Here is an 18,780-nt window from a genome sequence, read left to right as displayed (position 1 = left end):
CTCTCATCCTGAACCAAGGTTTTCTGGTGTAATTAACCTTCTCCTGCCAGCTCCGTTTCCTTCACTCTTATTTTAGAGTGTTATTTTTCTCTCTGTGTTAGATTCCACCTCAAATTCTTTTTTGAAAGGAAAGAATGTCATAAATAATTTCAGACTTCACTCAAAAATAATCCTAAAACTTATGGAAAATAAGATATCATATTTACTTACTCTGTAATACATAAAGTGACAAAGAAAGGTCACTTTCTAACAAAACATCAAGCTGAAAATACATTTACTCTTTTACAATGAATATATCACGATTGCTTTAACTTATTTTAGAATAATTTAAAAGCAGAATTCGATTTTTAGAGCTAGAAAATAGTCAAAGGCCAAATTGTCACATGGTGGAGGCTTTTATGAATATGAAGCATGGCTTCCTATCGAGCGAGTGCAGGCCAGGTGGGCCGTGTAAGCAGGCGTCTATAACTGTACTCTCTTTCCTAGGGCCGCTGGGGAGCGCTACCGCAGGGAGATGCTGGCCCATGGTGGGGGCAAGGAACCCATGCTCATGGTTGAAGGTAAAACAAAACCAGGATGTGGAACTTTTCTGTGTTCCTTTTTTTTTTTTTTTTTTTTTTGAGGTTTTATGGGATGTATATTTTGTTATCAGCAGTTTCAGTTATATTTTTTGTACCGTCTATAATGAAAGGTGTTTCATACTTTCTCCACGTGTTTTTTTTTCCTTTCAGGAGACTCTTTGGCTGTGTATTTTGTTCTTAGCACCCATTTCACTGTGTCTGACAAAGCAAATTAATTTTTAGTCACTGTGATTTATTCAGGTACTAGGATAAAATTTCAGGTTTGGATTTTCAAATGTTACTAACTCTGTAAAAGAAAATTGTTAAATTTGTCATAAACTTTCAGAAAATTTGGCATTAGATTTTGATAGATCATGATGTGTTTTTTAAACTAAGGGACTCATTTACTTCTTATTCCTTTATCTTTTCTTTTGAAAGCTTAGCTATGCTTTTTTTTTTAGAAATTCCAAAGCATCAGATTTCTTACATATTGAAAAATTAGAACCGAATTAAATCTTCTCTTGGAGATAGCACAATTTTTGTTTTCCTATGTAATTTTTTAAAGTATTTTTACTATTCAATTAATTGTAACTGAAAGTGACCGTCATGATTTTTCATGAAGTATTCTCACAAATGTTTCTAAGAAGATGTGACTGTTATTGGATACTGTCAATATAGAGAGTCGTCATTAAGCTCATAGACAATTTAAAATTGCACACAGACTTTATGGCCACCCTGTATTGATGATAATATTTGCAGCTGAGCCTGTGGGCTAAGTATCTGAAAAATTGCATTTCGGCAATAACTTTCAATATTACGGAAGTATTGTTTTCATGTAGTAATTAATTGGATACCAGTAGAAATGGATCTACACCAATTGTCTCCTTGCCTAAGACTACTATATTAAATCTAATGCCTATAGCCCATTTTAGCATATAATTTCAGATCCTTGCCTTTAGCCATTCATTTATGTAACAAACAATTTGTCAAGTTCTAATTATGTGCCAGGCATGATTGTGTCAGAGGTGAAGTAGTACAAGACAAAAACCCTACTCTTTTGGAGCTTGCATTCATAAGATCAGCTTTTCCAGGGGGTTGTTCATCTAGACCAGCAGTTCTCAACCTGTGGTTGTGACCCACAGGAACTGTGTTAAAGGGCTGTGGCATTGGGAAGGTTGAGAATACTGATCTAGACTCTATCTGCCCAAAGCTTCAGCAAGTTCATAAAACAAATCAACCAGTGGGGGGGAGGGGTGGGAGAGGGTCCTCTGGTTTTAGGTGACCGTTAGTGGGTCATGCCTGGGAGCCATCCTCTCGTGATGATGAGTGCTTGCCAATGGCACCTCTGTCTGCTAGTGATCCTTACTGACCCTTATTGAACTTTGCTACATCCAGGAACTGTTTTAAGTGTTTTTCATGTATTGGTTAATTTAATCTTCTTAGTAAGCCCATGAAGTAGGAATATTCATGATCCTCATTTTACAGATGATTACACAGGTCTGGCCCCTGCCCTTGTCATGAGGAAGTGAGGATTCAAACCTGGGACTTGTGGCAGGAAAAGCCAAGCTCTTTAGCAGTGTGTGCATGAATCAGGACACCTAGTTAAGGGTCTGTGATGGATTCTGGCACATCATAGGAGGCAACTGGTTGCTTAAATAGTACACTTTTAACTGGTAGGATGCAGAACTCAGTAGCCAACCATGAATTGAGATGGAAGAGATGCTTCCCGTCTGTTTTTTCGTGCACATGGTTTCTGTTAGGCAGCAGATCTTGGTATAGCTGGGAGTAGCTTACCCTTTTGAGACCAGGCTTTAAATATTGTCTGCACATGAATATTAACTTACATATTATTTCATCAAAAGAAAAATAATGTAAATCCTTGTTAAGGTTCATCTTTTGGCTGGTGTGGTATTTTTCTCCCCTGCTTCCAAGAATGTTGCAACAGCCTCTCTAAATTTTGTTCGTTATCCAAACATTGTTTGTGTTAATAAACTTAATATTTTCCACCCTAAAATTTACATTCATGAGAGAAAAATAAGTTCATGGTTCAAAACAGAGATGATAAAGTATTCAGTTAATACCAACAATAGAACAATTCTGTTTTCAAATTTCAGTATTTTTCTTAATGCTGTTCTGTCAGATCTCATTAATTCACATGATTTGTTACATGTCAAAGATCAATGGGGATGTGCAGAGAGGTTATGCCTACTGTCGCTTTAGACGGTTGGATTTGTAACACAAGACCATTTGCCTTCACATTTTCTCACATGTGGCCAGCCTGTACCCCCAAGCAGCATGTCTTTGATGATGGCTATATCCTTATCATTGGGGTATTGATAGGAGTGATAAGTGAAATTGCTGACATTTGTAATATGAAAAGATACATGATGTAGTTAATATTATTTTTCCAAGAAAATGTAACTTTTTATGGGTGTTTTGTTCATTTCATTTAACTACTTACTGGGTAAATGTAAAGAATTAGGGAGCAAAAGACAGAGATAGAATATCTACGTTCAAATTGTGTACCTCCCTGACTGAAGCACAACCTTATTTACCTCTTTAGACTTACCTTTCAAATGAACTCCAGGGTCCCAGTGGAATGGCTTTGTACTTACACTCTTTGAATGATACACATCCAGAGAAGTTAAATAGAGAAGGCTTGTGATCTTTGAATAGCAAATACTACCTAGGTGAACTTTTAGATTACTTATCTTTTTCAGAATGAGTCATGCTTGGGAACCCAGCTCTGCCCATTAGCTCTGAGTCCCTGGGCAATTTTTAGCCCCAACAGACAGATGCATCTACTTGGGGCCACAAGCCTGTCCAGAGAAGCCCAGAGAACAACACAGTTCCTCGCTTGCTTTTATCCCTGTTGTTTGCTCTGCATTCATCAGTTACAGGCTGCTGAGAGGCAGCCTTGCGCTTCTGCTCACTGACTCTTGGCTGTAAGGTGTTCACTCGGCAGTTTTTCTTTACTTCACTCTACCTAGAACATCCAAGTCACAGCAGCAGGGCTTTTCTTAAGGTCTATATTTCTTTCTTTTCAACACTCAAAATACCATTTAGAGATAACAAAATAGTAGTTAGAACAGTATTTCCTTCCTCCGGGAGGAAAAGCAATCACATGGTGAAATAGTGATTTCAGTTACAGGCTCTGCTACTTACTATCTGTAAACTACTTGGGAAAGTCACTTCATCTCCCTAAGGGAGGTAAAATGTCATTTCACTTCAAAATGCTTCTTTCTGATCCCTTTCTCCTTTTCTCAGTTCATCTCTGAAGGGCTGTCTGCGCACTTGAGCACAGCAATACAAAGAGCACTGCAGAGCTGTGGTATAGCCTTATCTGTTTTAAACACATTCATAGATTATATAAACACGGATGTTTCAACACCAGCATCCACTCACCAAATTCCCCACTGAGTACCATATTGTAGTACCTGACTCAAACCAACTTTCTTAATTTCAGAAAAGTCTGGAGTGGGCTTTAATAACCCTCTTTGTATTTGGTTTTCAATGTTAAGGATTTCTGTTGTTCATTACAGACCCCCACAATGGTTTTTGCTTATGTTAAGTATCACATTTCTGAGTAATAAGAGAACTTAAAGTTTTTGCTTAAAATAAACCATGATATGGCATTTTTCATTCATTTTACCATTTATAAAATATGTGCTAGAATTCTTTTTAAGTGTGCTATTGTGTGCTTACTCCAAAAATCAATTTCTGTTGCAGTCATTTCAGAAAATGTATAGTTTTCTAAAAAGATAAACATTCTGTGAGGTGTGTAAGTAGCAAGGAAATATTTTTCCCCCACTATGAAAGAGAATTGTTTCTGACTACAACAAATGGAAGATTGGAATTACATAGATATTAGAAATAGATGTATATTATTTCAGCAGTTTGTGAATAACAGATGAATTCTTCATTCATTTATTTAGTTTTACATATCTTTTTCTGTAAACTATTTTGTCTTTGGGCTTGGGGTTTGCTGTGTTTTTGAGAAGGGATCTCACTCTGTCACTTGGGCTATAGTGCAGTGGTGCAATCATATCTCACTGCCGGCTGGAACTCCTGGGCTCAGCAACCTCTTGCTTCATCGTTGTGTAGCTGGGACTATAGACATGTGCCGCCAGCCACAGCTAAGTTTTTCATGTAGAGATGGGGTCTTGCTGTGTGGTCCAGAACACATGCCTTCAAGCCATCCTCCCAAATCCTACCTCAGCCTCCCAAAGTACTAGGATTACAGTACAGGCATGAGCTACTACACCTGGCCTATTTGTGTTTTATTTTACGTAAAATTCTTTCATAAATGGCCCTTGTTGAATTCTTAGGTTTGGATTTTACTTGTCTTCCATTAGAAGACAACAGTCAGGAAAACAAAACAAAAACTAATATAATGAAACTCAGTCAAGGTCCATACTCGGCCTGTGCTGCATTTCGTGTGTCTTTCTTAGTAGATCCTTATATTCCAACTTGAAATTGACCTGGCCTTTAGCAGGTGGGAAATGTAAGTGATGGAGCCACAGGCCCTGATTGTTCCCTCCTGGTCACCAAGTCTTTTTTGTTTTCATATCTCGCCTGGCTATACCCATTGACAGTGAAGAAGCCTGTCTGACAACCACTGACCAACAGTGAAGTCTTCCATAATCAGTTTTCCTGTGAGCCCCTTTAGATTTTTGTGGCAAAGCTGCCCACTTACTTTGTAACCATTTTTAGCCATGGTGATCCTGAAGGAAAGATCTCCCCATAGCCACGCAAGCATGGAGCCCAGTTAGGCTTCACCTCACTGCCTTCAGTCACAGCATTCTTGTGCTCTGACCCTTCAACACTTCCACAGATAATGATGTAGATGCAGGGAAAGATTAGAGTCCAAGATTTTGGCATTCCAGGAATTTATTTGTAAATATCCAACTTTAGTTCTATGCTCCTTTCCATACAGAAACTCTGAGCTTTATTTTTATGCAGTATGCAAGTAGAAATACAAAGTAAAAACTTGGTGGAGTTGTTCAAAAGAACCAGACATCAGATAAGATCAAAAGAAATAGTAAATGAGTCAATTCTCAGCAAACTGAAGGTCCTTTTAATTTATTTTTTCAAGTTACCAGATGGACTTACAGAATCAGAGACTAGAGGCCCACAGGGTCTTGCCTTATGCTGATTAAAATCCTAATACTTGACATTCTTCAGAGTTGTATAGTCTCCATAACATTTACTTTTGCCATGATTATCTTACATCATCTCATTTAGCTTTTTAAATGTTATTTTTATTCAAGAAACAAACCACAGAAATATGATTTATACTTCAGAGGGCCACTCCTGTGTCCCAAGAAGATTAATACAAACAAAATATAAAGATACCTACTTTTTTTAAATTTATTTTTTTATATTTTCACATATACATGTGTTCATTAGGCTTCCACTTTTTGCCTTCACAAAATTAAAAGGGCTTAAAATTTAACAACAATAGCAATGTTTAAGATGGGGACCAGAAACAAAAACCTCACAGAGAACGAACGAAGACAAATACATTTAGAAATCAGACGATTGCTTCAATGAAGTATTAAGCAATAATAATAATAGTAATGCAAAGAAAGTAACATACACATTGTCAAATAAGAGTATTATCTATTATAGAATGCTTTGACTCTGAGGTTCAGTATGGAGTCATCAATTAACTACTTCTTATTATTTTTTTCCCAAAGTATCAAAGAATAGACAACTAATATTTATAAATAAAGATAAAAGATAATTTCAAAAAATATCATGCCAAATCTTATAGACAATAGAAAAAGAAGAAATACTTCAAAATCATTCTACTTAATCTGGATACACCTGTTATTAGAATTAGAAAAAATATATTATTATAAAGGGGAAATTACAAACATAATTCACTTATAAATGAGGATGCAGTATCCTGTATCCTAAAAACATATTAACAAGTTGAAGTAAAAATTAAGGTTTAAGTAATGTACTTTAGTCAAAATTGAATCCAATTTATGTGAGAATTAGTCACTATTTTTTTTCTTCTTTTTTTTCTTTTCCTTACCCTCACCCCCTCCCTCTTTCTCTGTCTGCTTGCCCCTTCCCCCATGCCCCACCATGTCATTGATTGTCATTAATTGTCCTCATACCAAAGTTGAATACATAGGATGCATACTTCTCCATTCCTGTGATGCTTCACTAAGGAAAATGTGTTCCACCTCCATCCAGGTTTAGTACAAATGCTGCAAAATCTCCATTTTTTTTTTATAGCTGAATAATATTCCATGGCATACATATACCACAGCTTGGCAATCTATTCCTGGGTTGAAGGGCATTTAAGCTGTTTCCACATTTTAGCGATTATAAATTGGGCTGCAATAAACAGCCTAGTACAAGTATCTTTATAATGAAAGTTTTTTTTCCTTCTGGGTAGATGCCCAGTAATGGGATTTCAGGATCAAACGGGAGGTTTATGTTGAGTTCTTTAAGGTTTCTCCATACTTCCTTCCAAAAAGGTTGTCTTAGTTTGTACTCCCACCAGCAGTGTAAAAGTGTTCTTCCTTTCTCTCCACATCCATGCCAGCATCTGTAGTTTTGAGATTTTGTGATATAGGCCATTCTCACTGGGGTTAGATGATATCTCAGGGTGGCTTTAATTTGCATTTCTCTAATAAATAGGGATGATGCGCATTTTTTCATGTGTTTGCTGGCCATTTGTCTGTCTTTTTTAGAGAAGGTTCTATTCATCTATCTTCCTCATTGATGGATGGAATTGTTGGGTTTTTTCTTGTGGATTAATTGAAATTCTGTATAGATCCTAGTTACTAAGCTTTTGTCTGATTCAAAATATGCAAATATCCTTTCCCATTGAGTAGATTGTCTATTTGCTTTGGTTGTTGTCTCCTTGGCTGTACAGAAGCTTTTCAATTTAATTAAATCCCATTTGTTTATTGTTGCTGTTGTTGCTATTGCCATGACAGTCTTCTTCATAAAGTCTTTATCCAGACCAATATCTTCCAGTGTTTTTCCTATGCTTTCTTTGAGGATTTTTATTGTTTCATGCCTTAAATTTAAGTCCTTTATCCATCTTGAATCAATTTTTCTGAGTGGAGAAAGGTGCAGGTCCAGTTTCAGTCTTTTACGTGTGGATATCCAATTCTCCCAGCACCATTTATTGAATAGGGAGTCATTCCCCCAGTGGATGTTCTTGTTAGGTTTATCAAAGATTAGGTGGCTGTAAGTTGCTGGTTTCATTTCCTGGTTTTCTGTTCGATTCCAAATGTCTATGTCTCTATGTTTGTGCCAGTACCATGCTGTCTTGACGACTATGGCCTTGTAGTACAGCCTAAAATCTGGTATGGTGATACCCCCAGCTTTGTTTTTATTACTAAGAACTGCCTTAGCTATATAGGGGTTTTTCTGGTTTCATACAAAACGCAGAATTATTTTTTCCAAGTCTTGAAAATAGGATATTGGTATTTTAATGGGGATGGCATTGAATCGGTAAATGCTCTGGGAAGTATAGACATTTTAACAATGTTGATTATTCCCAACCATGAGCATGGTATGTTTTTCCATTTGTTAAAGCCCTCAGCTATTTCCTTTCTTAAGATTTTATAATTTTCTTTATAGCGGATCTTCACCTCCTTTGTTAAGTATATTCCTAAGTATTTCATTTTCTTTGGGATATGGTGAAGGGAGTTGTGTCTTTAACCTCTCATCTTGGCTGTTGTTGGCATATATAAAAGCAACTAACCTGTGGACATTGATTTTATATCCTGAAACAATTGGAATAATTTCTGCAGTATAGAAATAAGCTCTTCTTTGAAGGTTTGATAAAATTCTGGTGTGAAGCCATCCGGTCCAGGGTATTTTTTAATGATTTCTAAGAGTCTTGTGCTTGAGTCTTTAGGGTTCTCTAAGTATAAGATCATATCATCAGCAAAGAGGGAGAGTCCAACCTCCACTGCTCCGAGTTGGATGCCCTTTATTTTCTTGTCTTATCTAATTGTATGGGCTAGAACTTTCAGCACTATGTTGAATAGTAATGGTGACAGAGGACAACCTTGTCTGTTTCCAGTTCCAAGAGGAAAAGCTTTCAGTTTTACTCCATTCAATAAAATATTAGCTGTGGGTTTGTCATAGATAGCTTCGGTCAGTTTAAGAAATGTGCCACCTATACCTATGCTCCTCAGTGTTGTAATTAGAAAAGGATGCTGGATTTTATCAAATGCTTTTTCTGTATCTATTGAGAGGATCATATGGTCTTTGGTTTTACTTCTGTTGATACGGTGAATAACATTTATAGACTTGCGTATATTAAACCAGCCTTGCATCCCTGGGATGAAACCTACTTGATCATGATGTATAATTCTTTTGATGATAAGCTGTAATCTATTGGCTAAGATTTTGTTTTGAGAATTTTTGCATCTATATTCATTAGTGAAATTGGTCTGAAATTCTCCTTTTTAGGTGGGTCTATTCCTGGTTTTGGTATCAGGGTGATGTTTGCTTCGTAGAACGTATTGGGAAAGATTCCTTCCTCCTCAATCTTTTGGAATAATTTCTGTAGTATAAGAATAAGCTCTTCTTTGAAGGTTTGATAAAATTCTGGTGTGAAGCCATCCGGACCAGGGTATTTTTTTGCTGGAAGATTTTTTATTGTTTCTTTGATCTTACTGCTTGAAATTGGTCTGTTCAGGAGATCTGTTTCATCTGGGGTAAGTCTAGGGAGAGGACGTGATTCCAAATATTGATCCACAATATTCCTTCACATTGTCAAATTTCTGGGCATAAAGTTTCTGGTAGTATTCAGAGATAATCTCTTGTATCTCTGTGGCATCTGTTGTCATGTCCCCTTTATCATTTCTGATTGAAGTTACTAGAGATTTTATTTTTTATTTCTAGTTAGACTGGCCAAAGGTTTATTTTATTTATTTTTTCAAAAAACCAACTCCTTGTTTCATTAATTTTCTGAATGATTCTTTTGATTTCAATTTCATTAATCTCTGATTTAATTCTGGATATTTCTTTTCTTCTGCTGGATTTAGGCTTAGATTTTTCTTCCTTTTCCAGTTCCATCAGATGTCTTGTGAGTTTGTTGATGTACTCTCTTTCTGTTTTTGAATGTAGGCTTCTAAAGCGATAAGTTTTCCTCTCATGTCTGCTTTTGCTGTATCTCATAGGTTTTGGTAGCTTGTGTCTTCATCGTTGTTATGTTTAAGGAAGTTAATGATTTCCCTTTTTATTTCTTCCTGCACCCAACTGTCCTTCAGCATTAGGTTGTTTAACTTCCATGCCTTTGTAGGAGGTTGAACGTTTTTGTTGGAGTTGAGTTCCACTTTTAGTGCCTTGTGATCTGAGAAGATGCAAGGTTGAATTTCAATTCTATTGATTCTGTTGAGGTTTGTTTTGTGTCCTAGGATTTAATCAATTTTGGAGAATGTTCCATGAGACGATGAGAAGAATGTACATTCTTTATCTTTGGGTTGGAGTTCTATATACGTCTACCAAGCACAGTTGTTCTAGGGTCTCATTTAAATCTCTTGTATCTTTGTTTAATTTCTGTTTAGAGGATCTGTCCGGCTGTAAGAAAGGGGTGTTAAAGTCCTCTGATATTATGGTGTTACAGGACATCATATTGCTTAGACTAAGCAAGGTCTGTTTCAAGAATCTGGGAGCATTTAAATTGGGTGCATAAATATTTAAAATTGAAATGTCTTCTTGTTGTAATTTTCCCTTGACCAATATGAAGTGACCATCATTGTCTTTTTTGACTTTGATTGCTTTAAATCCACATGTATCGAGAGCAGAGAGAGAAAGAAGGAGGGAGGAGTGGAGAAAGGAAGAACAGAGAGAGGGAAGGAGGGAGGGGTGTGTGGCCTTGGTGTGTGCCACACCTTTTGGAGGCAAGACAGGATTGCAAGAGGGACTTTGCCTAACAAATACAATCAGTGTAAGCTGGTTTATTGTACCCTCAATGAATCCCCAACAATAAAAAATAAATAAATACACATGTATCTGAAAATAAGATTGCAACCCCACTTTTCTTCTGAATTCCGTTTGCCTGAAAAATTGACTGCCAAACCTTAACTCTTGAGTTTTTATTTGTCTTTTGATGTGAGGTGTGTTTCCTGCAGAGAGCAAATAGATGGCTTGTGTTTTTTAATCCAGTCAGCCAATCTATCCCTCTTCAGTGGGGGATTGAAGCCATTGACATTTACTGAGATGATTGATAAGGGTGGTAGTGATCTATTCAGCTTATTTTGTGAAAGTCCATTGTTTAGTTTTGTCTTTTGCATAATTGTGGAAACTAGGTTCTGTCCTTTAATTTCTGGATGTTTACTTTGCTGAAGGTCCATTATGGTCAGTGTGTAGAATAGATTGAAGTATTTCCTGTAAAGCTGTCTTATTGTGGCAAATTTCCTCAATGTTTGCATATCAATAAAAGATTTGATTTCTCTGTCGATTTTAAAGCTTAGCTTAGCGGGATATAGAATTCTGGTCTGGAAATTGTTCTGTTTAAGGAAATGAAAGATAGATGACCATTGTCTTCTGGCTTGAAAAGTTTCATTAGAGAAGTGCGCGGTCACCCTGATGGATTTGCCTCTGTAGGTCAGTTGGCACTTACTCCTGGCAGCTTGCAAAATCTTTTCTTTTGTCCTGACTTTAGATAGTTTTGTCACAATGTGCCTTGGAGAAGCCCCACTTGAGTTGAGGCAACCAGGGGACGGATAACCACTCTGAAAGGAGTATGTCAGAATCTTTGGTGATATTTGGGAAGTTTTCATTTATAATATTCTCTAGAATGGCTTCCATTCCCCTGGGGCATTCTTCTTCCCCCTCAGGAATACCTATAACTCATATATTTGAATGCTTCATAAAGTCCTCTAATTCTGTCAGTGAACGTTCTAGTTTCTCTCTCTTCTTTTCTGCCTCTTTAACTATCTGAGTTATCTCAAGAGCTTTGTCCTCTACCTCTGAGAGTCTTCCTTCTGCATGATCTAATCTGTTGTTGATACTTCCTATTGCATCCTTAAGTTCCCTAATTGACTACTTCAGTTCCTTCAGCTCTGCTATATCCTTTCTATATTCTTCATATTGTTCATCTCTTATTTGATTCTGTTTTTGGATTTCCTTTTGGTTATTTTCCACTTTCTCAAGGATTTCCTTCATTGTTTTCATCATCTGTGTTTTAAATTCCCCTTGTGTCATTTCTAACATTTCTTTCTAGGAGGGATCCTCTGCTGTAGCTACTTCACAATCCCTAGAAGGGGTTACTCTGGACTGATATTTCATGTTGCCAGGATTTTTCTGCTTCATAAGTGCTTTCTTGTATCTGTTTCCTTAGCCTAATTTTCCTTTTCACTTCTTCTTGCTCTTTAAGTTACTGTGCCTCTGGCCTAAAGTTTTAATGAGTGTTTTTGGTATGGGACTAGAAGGATAAGAAGATTGAAGAGCAAGACGGGAAAAAAGATTTTAAACAGAAAGAAAAAAGAGAAAGAAGAGGAGGTGAATAAAAGGAAATATTGACAAGAAGAAGAAAGGCACCGAAAGAAGGAAGCAGAAATAATATAGGTATATAGTAGGGTACTATGACCCAACCTTAAAAACACCCAACCTCTGGGGGTGCTGGAATGGGTGGTTCCATTGAGGTCAACAGCTCTTTGTCAGCCAGGTCAGACACAGTACTCCACCTCCACCAGGTATAGAGGAAATTCAAAAATACTATAAATCAAACCAAAAAAAAAAAAAAAAAAACAAGCAAAAACCCTTATGGGATAAAATTGGAGAGAAAAAAAATAATAATAACAGGGGCAGAAGTACTGACAAAAATGAATTTCTAATTGTTAAAGAAGGCAAAAATGGAAAATTGTATTTAAACTAGAATAGTAAAAAAAAGGGAGAAAAATAAAAAATGAAAAAAATGTCAAGGAAAAATGTTGAAATTAAGAAGAAGAAGAAAAAAAAAAAACACCCAAAACCAAACAGTATATATATCCTGCTGAATATTGTCCAGGCAACAGGTGATCTTCTGCGGTATGAGATGTTGATCACAATATTAATAACAGCTGTTCGAGATAGAGCCTGGAGGCCTCTACTGGTCTCTCAGACCCTGCAGGCTTGGGAGCCCAAATGTCTCCTCACCCCACCTAAAAGACATTCCAAACTATAAACCTTGCCCAAGCAGAAGCTTTCCAAGGAGAGCACTTACTGCTGGAATCTCTCCTGGCATGGCTGCCCACTTATCCAGTGCACCAAATCCAGACTCCCTCTATGCCCCTGAGGGCCGAGGCTGTTAATCTGTCAAACACTTGGATCTCCATACTTCCCCGGTGTCTTAGCCCCAGCCTTTGGGCAGCTCAGTCACTAAATTACTCAGCCAAGGTCTCCAGGCCGATCCCTGTGCTGCATCTTGCAGGGGCAGCTTCCCCACAGTAACTGTGCCAGCAGCCCACAACTAAATGATACTAGCTCCCCTCCGGCTCAGCAGCTCAGTCTGGGGCCCCAGACAACACCCAAAGTAGTCTGCACACCCACCTAGGATCTCACAAGGCAATTCAATAGAGTGCCCAAGTCCCAAAAACCAAAACAGCCCACAGGTAAAGCTTTTCCTGTTTACAGTCTTGTTGCAATGGTTACAGATGCGGGCAGCCTCCAACTGAACAAATACACCCAAACCACTTGCCAGTTTTCCACCGCTTCTGTCCTCGTGGGGTCCAGAAGTCTCTCACTGACTTCCTGTGTCACCAAAGGGAAGTCTCTGGGCAAAACCCACTGGCCAGAGATGCCTGGAGTCTTCTCTCCCCACTCTCACTGCGCCCAGCTGCATAGAAGCTGCTACTTGGCCACCATCCAAGATACCTACTTTTTTCTTCATAAAATCTCCTTGGTCAGGTGGCGCCTGTGGCTCAAAGGAGTAGGGCGCTAGCCCCATATGCTGGAGGTGGCGGGTTCAAACCCAGTCCCAGCCAAAAACTGCAAAAAAAAAAAAAAAAAAATCTCCTTGGTCTCAGTAGCATTGCTCATACCCGGCACCCAGATGTTGCGTTTACACCATTCTCCAGAATAAAAGGAATCAGGGCTCCTTGGAGAAATGGCTGATTCTAGGGCTGGAGCAAGGAAAATACAAGATGAGCCCAGAGCACCTTGTAGTGCCAGGTTGTGTCCATAGTGATGGGTGAGTGAGTCACAGGGAGTCAGGAGCCCACTGAAAGCTTCCAGTGGCCAAAGTTGGAGCAGTCGGAACAATCAGATGAATGACTTGGTTTTAGAATATAATGCAAAGTATGAAATGTATATCCATGATGTAAATGATTAAGTAAATAAATGAATGGAGTAGAATAGAATAGAATCAACAGATCTCCCATGAAGAAGACTTTGGAATGATGAATGTGGGTTCACTGCCCTCAGGGAGGTGCAGCATAGCTCCCCAGCCCTCAAGTGTGGGCTGTGTAGAGAGGAGTGACTTCCTTGCAAAGAGCATAGTATGGAAAAGGAAAGGAGGGTCACCTTACAGTGGAGAAACATGACAGATATCCCTCAGCCAAGTGATCAAGGTCAACATCAGCAGTGATGTCATACAGGTAGTATATACCCTTGATGTGATGTGATGATAGGGGCACCTCACCTCTCTGGTCTTCCTTCTCAAAGTCCATAACCTTGGGTCATCGTAAGAAAAAAACATTGCCAAACCAAATTAAGGACATTCTACAAAATACCACATCAGTGCTCCTCAAAACTGTCAAGGTGGCTGAAAAGAAGGAAAGTCTGAGAAACTGTCCGAGTCTAGAGGAGCCTAAGGAGACACGGTAATCTACATGTACTGTGGTCTCTGGAATAGGATCTTAGAACAAAAAAAGGACATTAGATGAAAACTAAGAAGAGCTGGATAAAGTATGCCTTTAGGAAATATCCCATCAATATTGGCTCACTACTTGCAATAAATGTGCCACGGCAATGTAAGATGCTAATAACGGGCAGGGCAGGTGGGGGTGGGGAACTGGCAGAGTGTGGCAAATGTGGGAACTCTCTGTGCTATCACAGCTTTTCCATAAACATGCAACTATTCTAAAATTAAAAGTTTTCTTTAAAAACCTCCTTGGGAAGATTTTCAGTGGTGACACTCCCACCCTATAGTTAGACCCTCACCATGATTCTGTTGCTCTGGCAGCTGGGGGTGGGTTCGGGGGGCACTGGACAGAGGAAGAGGCTGAGCAGTGACCACCGTCGAGTCAGCAGCTCATTGTGGATGCTGTGAAAATTTTCTGGCATTTATTCTAATGACTGTGAGAAACCATTGACGATATCCATAAGGCAAGTGGTGACAAACTCAGATTTAAGTTTTACAGTACCCACTGGCTATGGAGGCAGATGATTAGGAGGGATCAAGGGTAAGGTTCAATTTTAAAAGGCCCCTGCTGTTGGCCTTAACCTGCTGAAAGGTAAAGGTGGCCAGGACCACAAGAATGGGCAGCCAAATGATAAAAGAAGGATTTTATGACTCGAAGTCAAAAACTCTTGATCGATTTGGCATGGAGGTGGGTGAGCAGGGTGTCAAGTATGGTCCACAAGCTCCCCTTGCTTTAGCTGCTGGAGAGATGGTCACATGGTTGTGATAGCAGCTGTGTGAGAAAGGACTAGACAGAAATCGCGAGGCAAGAGTGAGGCACGCTGCCCTGCTGCAATGCAGCCACCAGCGCCCAGGCCAAGGTCTTCAGTCCTGAGAGACTGCAGGGACCCTGCCCAGAATGAGCTATGGGAAGCGCCCCTAAGCCTACGTGGTTCTGAGGATGAGAAACTCACTTCTTCTCCAAGAAGAAGTTCATTTTAATTTTAGTAATGCACACTAATTGACAGAATGACACATTTATGCAAATTGACTCGATATTTAGTCCACCTTGAAAGTTTGATGTGTTGAAGGCTTCTTCAGTAACAAATGGTGATGCTTTTATGGTTTTTTAATAACCTCAGTATTAACCTAATAGCTCAAATGTGTTTAGCATGGACCTTTACTGCTGGTGTTATTTGCACAATACAAACATGACAGCAATCAAGGAATAGTAAGTCCTATCTGTCAAAAGACATGCAGCTGACATTTTAAAGAAAGCAAGCTAAATAAACAGTCACTGTTCAACACCAGCTTCACCAACTGTCCCTATTATCAAAGCATATACATAATTACTTAGACAGAAAAGGCATTTTATATTGTTTCATAGCACTGAAATTTGGTAGTATTTATTCCATTCAGTTTTAACGTATGCCATTGACATTGAATCATGCTTTCTGAAGAATCCCTAAATACGGCACTATGTGGTAAAGCTGGCGTCCCAGCACTGTATGGAAGCAGTAATTGCGTGCCACTTATAGATGTTTATTCCTAAGTCTGTTTTGTAGAATGTTTCTCTGCTTTTCATTTTTTCAATCAAGTGGGATTTTTCAAGGGAGAGATAAGCATTAATGCAGGGCGATTCCAGCTGACTTGGCTAGCACCTGTGCCCCCTGGGGTGGAGGCTCAGCATCAGTAGTGCCAGGACGTGCTTGAAGGACTTGTGCTCTGGCTTGGGACAAGTGCCCACCCCTGGATGTATTTTACATTTGTGAGTGACTTAGGAGGAAATCCCCTCATGCAAATGTATTAAGTATTAAAAGATAAGATAATTGAAACCACTAACATGCCAAGCAAAACTGTGCTGTTGGAAGTAAATCCTTTGGATGAATTTTGATGTGTTGCTTAAAAGCTTATGAATATAGAGTGTCTTCATTTTCCCTGTAGTTAGGGGGCCTCCCCTGTCACTGTGCCCCCTTAGTGTGCTTTGCTTTTTCTTCATAGCACATGTTTATTTCCTGATGTAATTTCAACATTTCATTTATTGTTTTATGCTCTCTGCGCCTCAATAAAGAATAAGCTCCCTGAGGGATGGAAACTATCACATTCACAGCTGTATCCACAGCTCCTCTTGCAGAGCGGGGCACATGGGCATTCAATCAATATTTGTTAACAGAGCAAATACGTGAATGTCAAATACACTTAAAAGATTAAATGTTTCTTGTGCCATTAAAAAAATAAAACCTGTGATTATTAGAATGGCAACAGGTTTTTATTTGCCTGGTTAAAGAAATCTTTTTATTACTTAACATATTTCTGTGAAGTTCTTTAATGTAAACGAAGATCTATATGTATAACAAAGGTGCCCTCTGTACTGTCAGTGGGGCTGTCCTCTTCCTTCTGCCCTCAAGCCTGCTCCAGTGTCCACGTGTTGGTGCTTCCTCTACCTGCTCCCCACCATACCCACTCAGGACCCCTGCTGCTACTTCACTGCCTTTGTCTTTTCTTGACCTGAGAGTCTTTGTCAGCAGGTAGAAGGAAGCAAAGGTTCTTCAGCAAATGCTGCCTGTCTGGCCATCTGAGATAGTTTGGGTTCTTTGCTTCAGAGAGCTTTTTCTCTAAACACCACACATATTTATTACCACTGAACATAGCCAATGTTCTGCAGAGTGTAGTAAAGTAGATCATTCCTTCTGTTTTCTGATCCTTACAATGCAATACCACCAAGTCCATCTGGGAAATTAATAGTAAAGAAATGGAAATTAAAATGGGAAATACTTTCACTGTTACAGACAGAGATAAATTCTGGACACTGATTTAATAAGCTCTAGATGACCTATGACTGTTAATACTGTGCATTGTTATATAAGCTAAGGCAACTCTTGCGGCTTAACTAAAATACGGCCAGTTCTAGGCAGAACTCTAACTTGAACTAAGTTGTCTAAGCCTTTGGCCTTCAACATTTGCTTTTAGCCCCACCACTGCTGTAGCCTAAGGTTGAAACAGCTATCCAGATACCTTTCTGTTCAAATAGAGGGTAGATGTAAAGTTCCTGTGCACACAAACTTTGTCCATCCTGTAGGTTAGTGACCAGGAGTGATCTGTCAAATGGGAAAATCTTTTGTCCACTGTCGATGACATAAATTCATTTAAGCTTAGCATACATTTGTTGAGTACTTATTGCTGACCAGGCACTTAAGGAATACCAAAATTAATAATAATGTATGGACCCTGAATTTATATAGGTCAGGTGTGTGTATGTCAGAGCTATAGAGAATTAAAGGCTGGAGCCTCCTCTGGGAAGTGGAATTGCAAGATGGTGTCCTTTCTGGGCCAGCCTACACCAGCACACCAGTGTGGGGACTGGCTGTCTCCTGGGGTTCCGCCCCACCTGACCAGCTGGGACAGATATCTTCGTACTTTGTTCCAGTTAGGCGACCAGATGAGGCATCCGGGGGTTGAGTGGGCACTGGGGAAGGGTGATACGCTGAGGCTGCCAGCATGATGAGCTAGACAGGCTGTCTTCCCTCAACAAGGCTGTGCGCCTCACAATTACTTAACTATAGTAATGGGGATCAGTTCTTGGAGTCTGTAGTCTGCTCCCACCAGATGCCATTCCCCAAATACATCCAGCCTCTTCCTAGAAACAGGCAGCATTCTATAAAGATCAGAGGCGCCCACCTTTTGATAGTTACTCAAAAGTACTTAGCTTATAAATAGAAGGAGAAAGGTCAAACTTTGCACCAAACAGATAACATATGAGTTGCCGATTACTAAAGCTAAAATACAAGCCCAGTATTTCAAAGATATTTTTAAAAAGGAAATATGTGGGTGTTATAAATGAATTGCCCTCATGAAAAAAGTGGCAATTTCCTTAACAGCCTTTGAGGTGAATTATAGGAGTTCAGCCATCATCATCCTTCTGAGTTATTTTGAAGTGGGTTTTTTGTTTTTGTTTCATCTATATATATATATATATATTGACTACAGTATTGGTGGTAAAATATACTCTGATGTATCATCTCTACTTTTGTATATATTTATTTATTATTAGACCCCAACCACAGTCTGATTTTTCTCTTCTTCTCTCTGCCTGTAGCATGTACTGTGTGTGGTCATGCACTTTCTATTAACATAGTAGAAATCTACAGATCTGTTTTGTACTTTTTATACTATTGGATACTTACTTATAATCAAAATTTTATAAATGTTTGAATAAATTTAGTCTTATTAGAAAAAAAGTGGCAGTTTTCCAATTTTCTAATTGACTTTGGAACACCAAGAATTAGTAATTCCTGTGGGTTATGGTGTTTTAACACATCGGGTAGATAACTGCATACTTCTTTTTTTTTTTTTTTTTTGAGACAGGGTCCCATTTTGCCACCCTCGGTAGAGTGCTGTGGTGTCAACAGC

The 18,780-nt window shown here is 38.8% G+C and overlaps 1 protein-coding gene across 2 annotated transcripts in view; it reads left to right on the top strand.

Annotated features, from left to right (window-relative positions):
- The window catches only part of MIPEP (mitochondrial intermediate peptidase), a 224,634-nt gene that overhangs the window by 189,483 nt on the left and 16,371 nt on the right, over positions 1 to 18,780 (top strand). For both annotated transcript variants that reach the window (XM_053563469.1, XM_053563467.1), the window contains exon 18: positions 487 to 560. In XM_053563469.1, the coding sequence (XP_053419444.1) occupies positions 487 to 560 (74 nt within the window). The remainder of the gene's footprint in view (positions 1 to 486; positions 561 to 18,780) is intronic.

This window comes from Nycticebus coucang, chromosome 15 (genome assembly GCF_027406575.1).
Source record: "Nycticebus coucang isolate mNycCou1 chromosome 15, mNycCou1.pri, whole genome shotgun sequence".
NCBI classification, from domain to species: Eukaryota; Metazoa; Chordata; class Mammalia; order Primates; family Lorisidae; genus Nycticebus; species Nycticebus coucang.
Note: the sequence above shows the minus strand (reverse complement) of the source record. Positions and strands in the feature narration are given on the sequence as shown.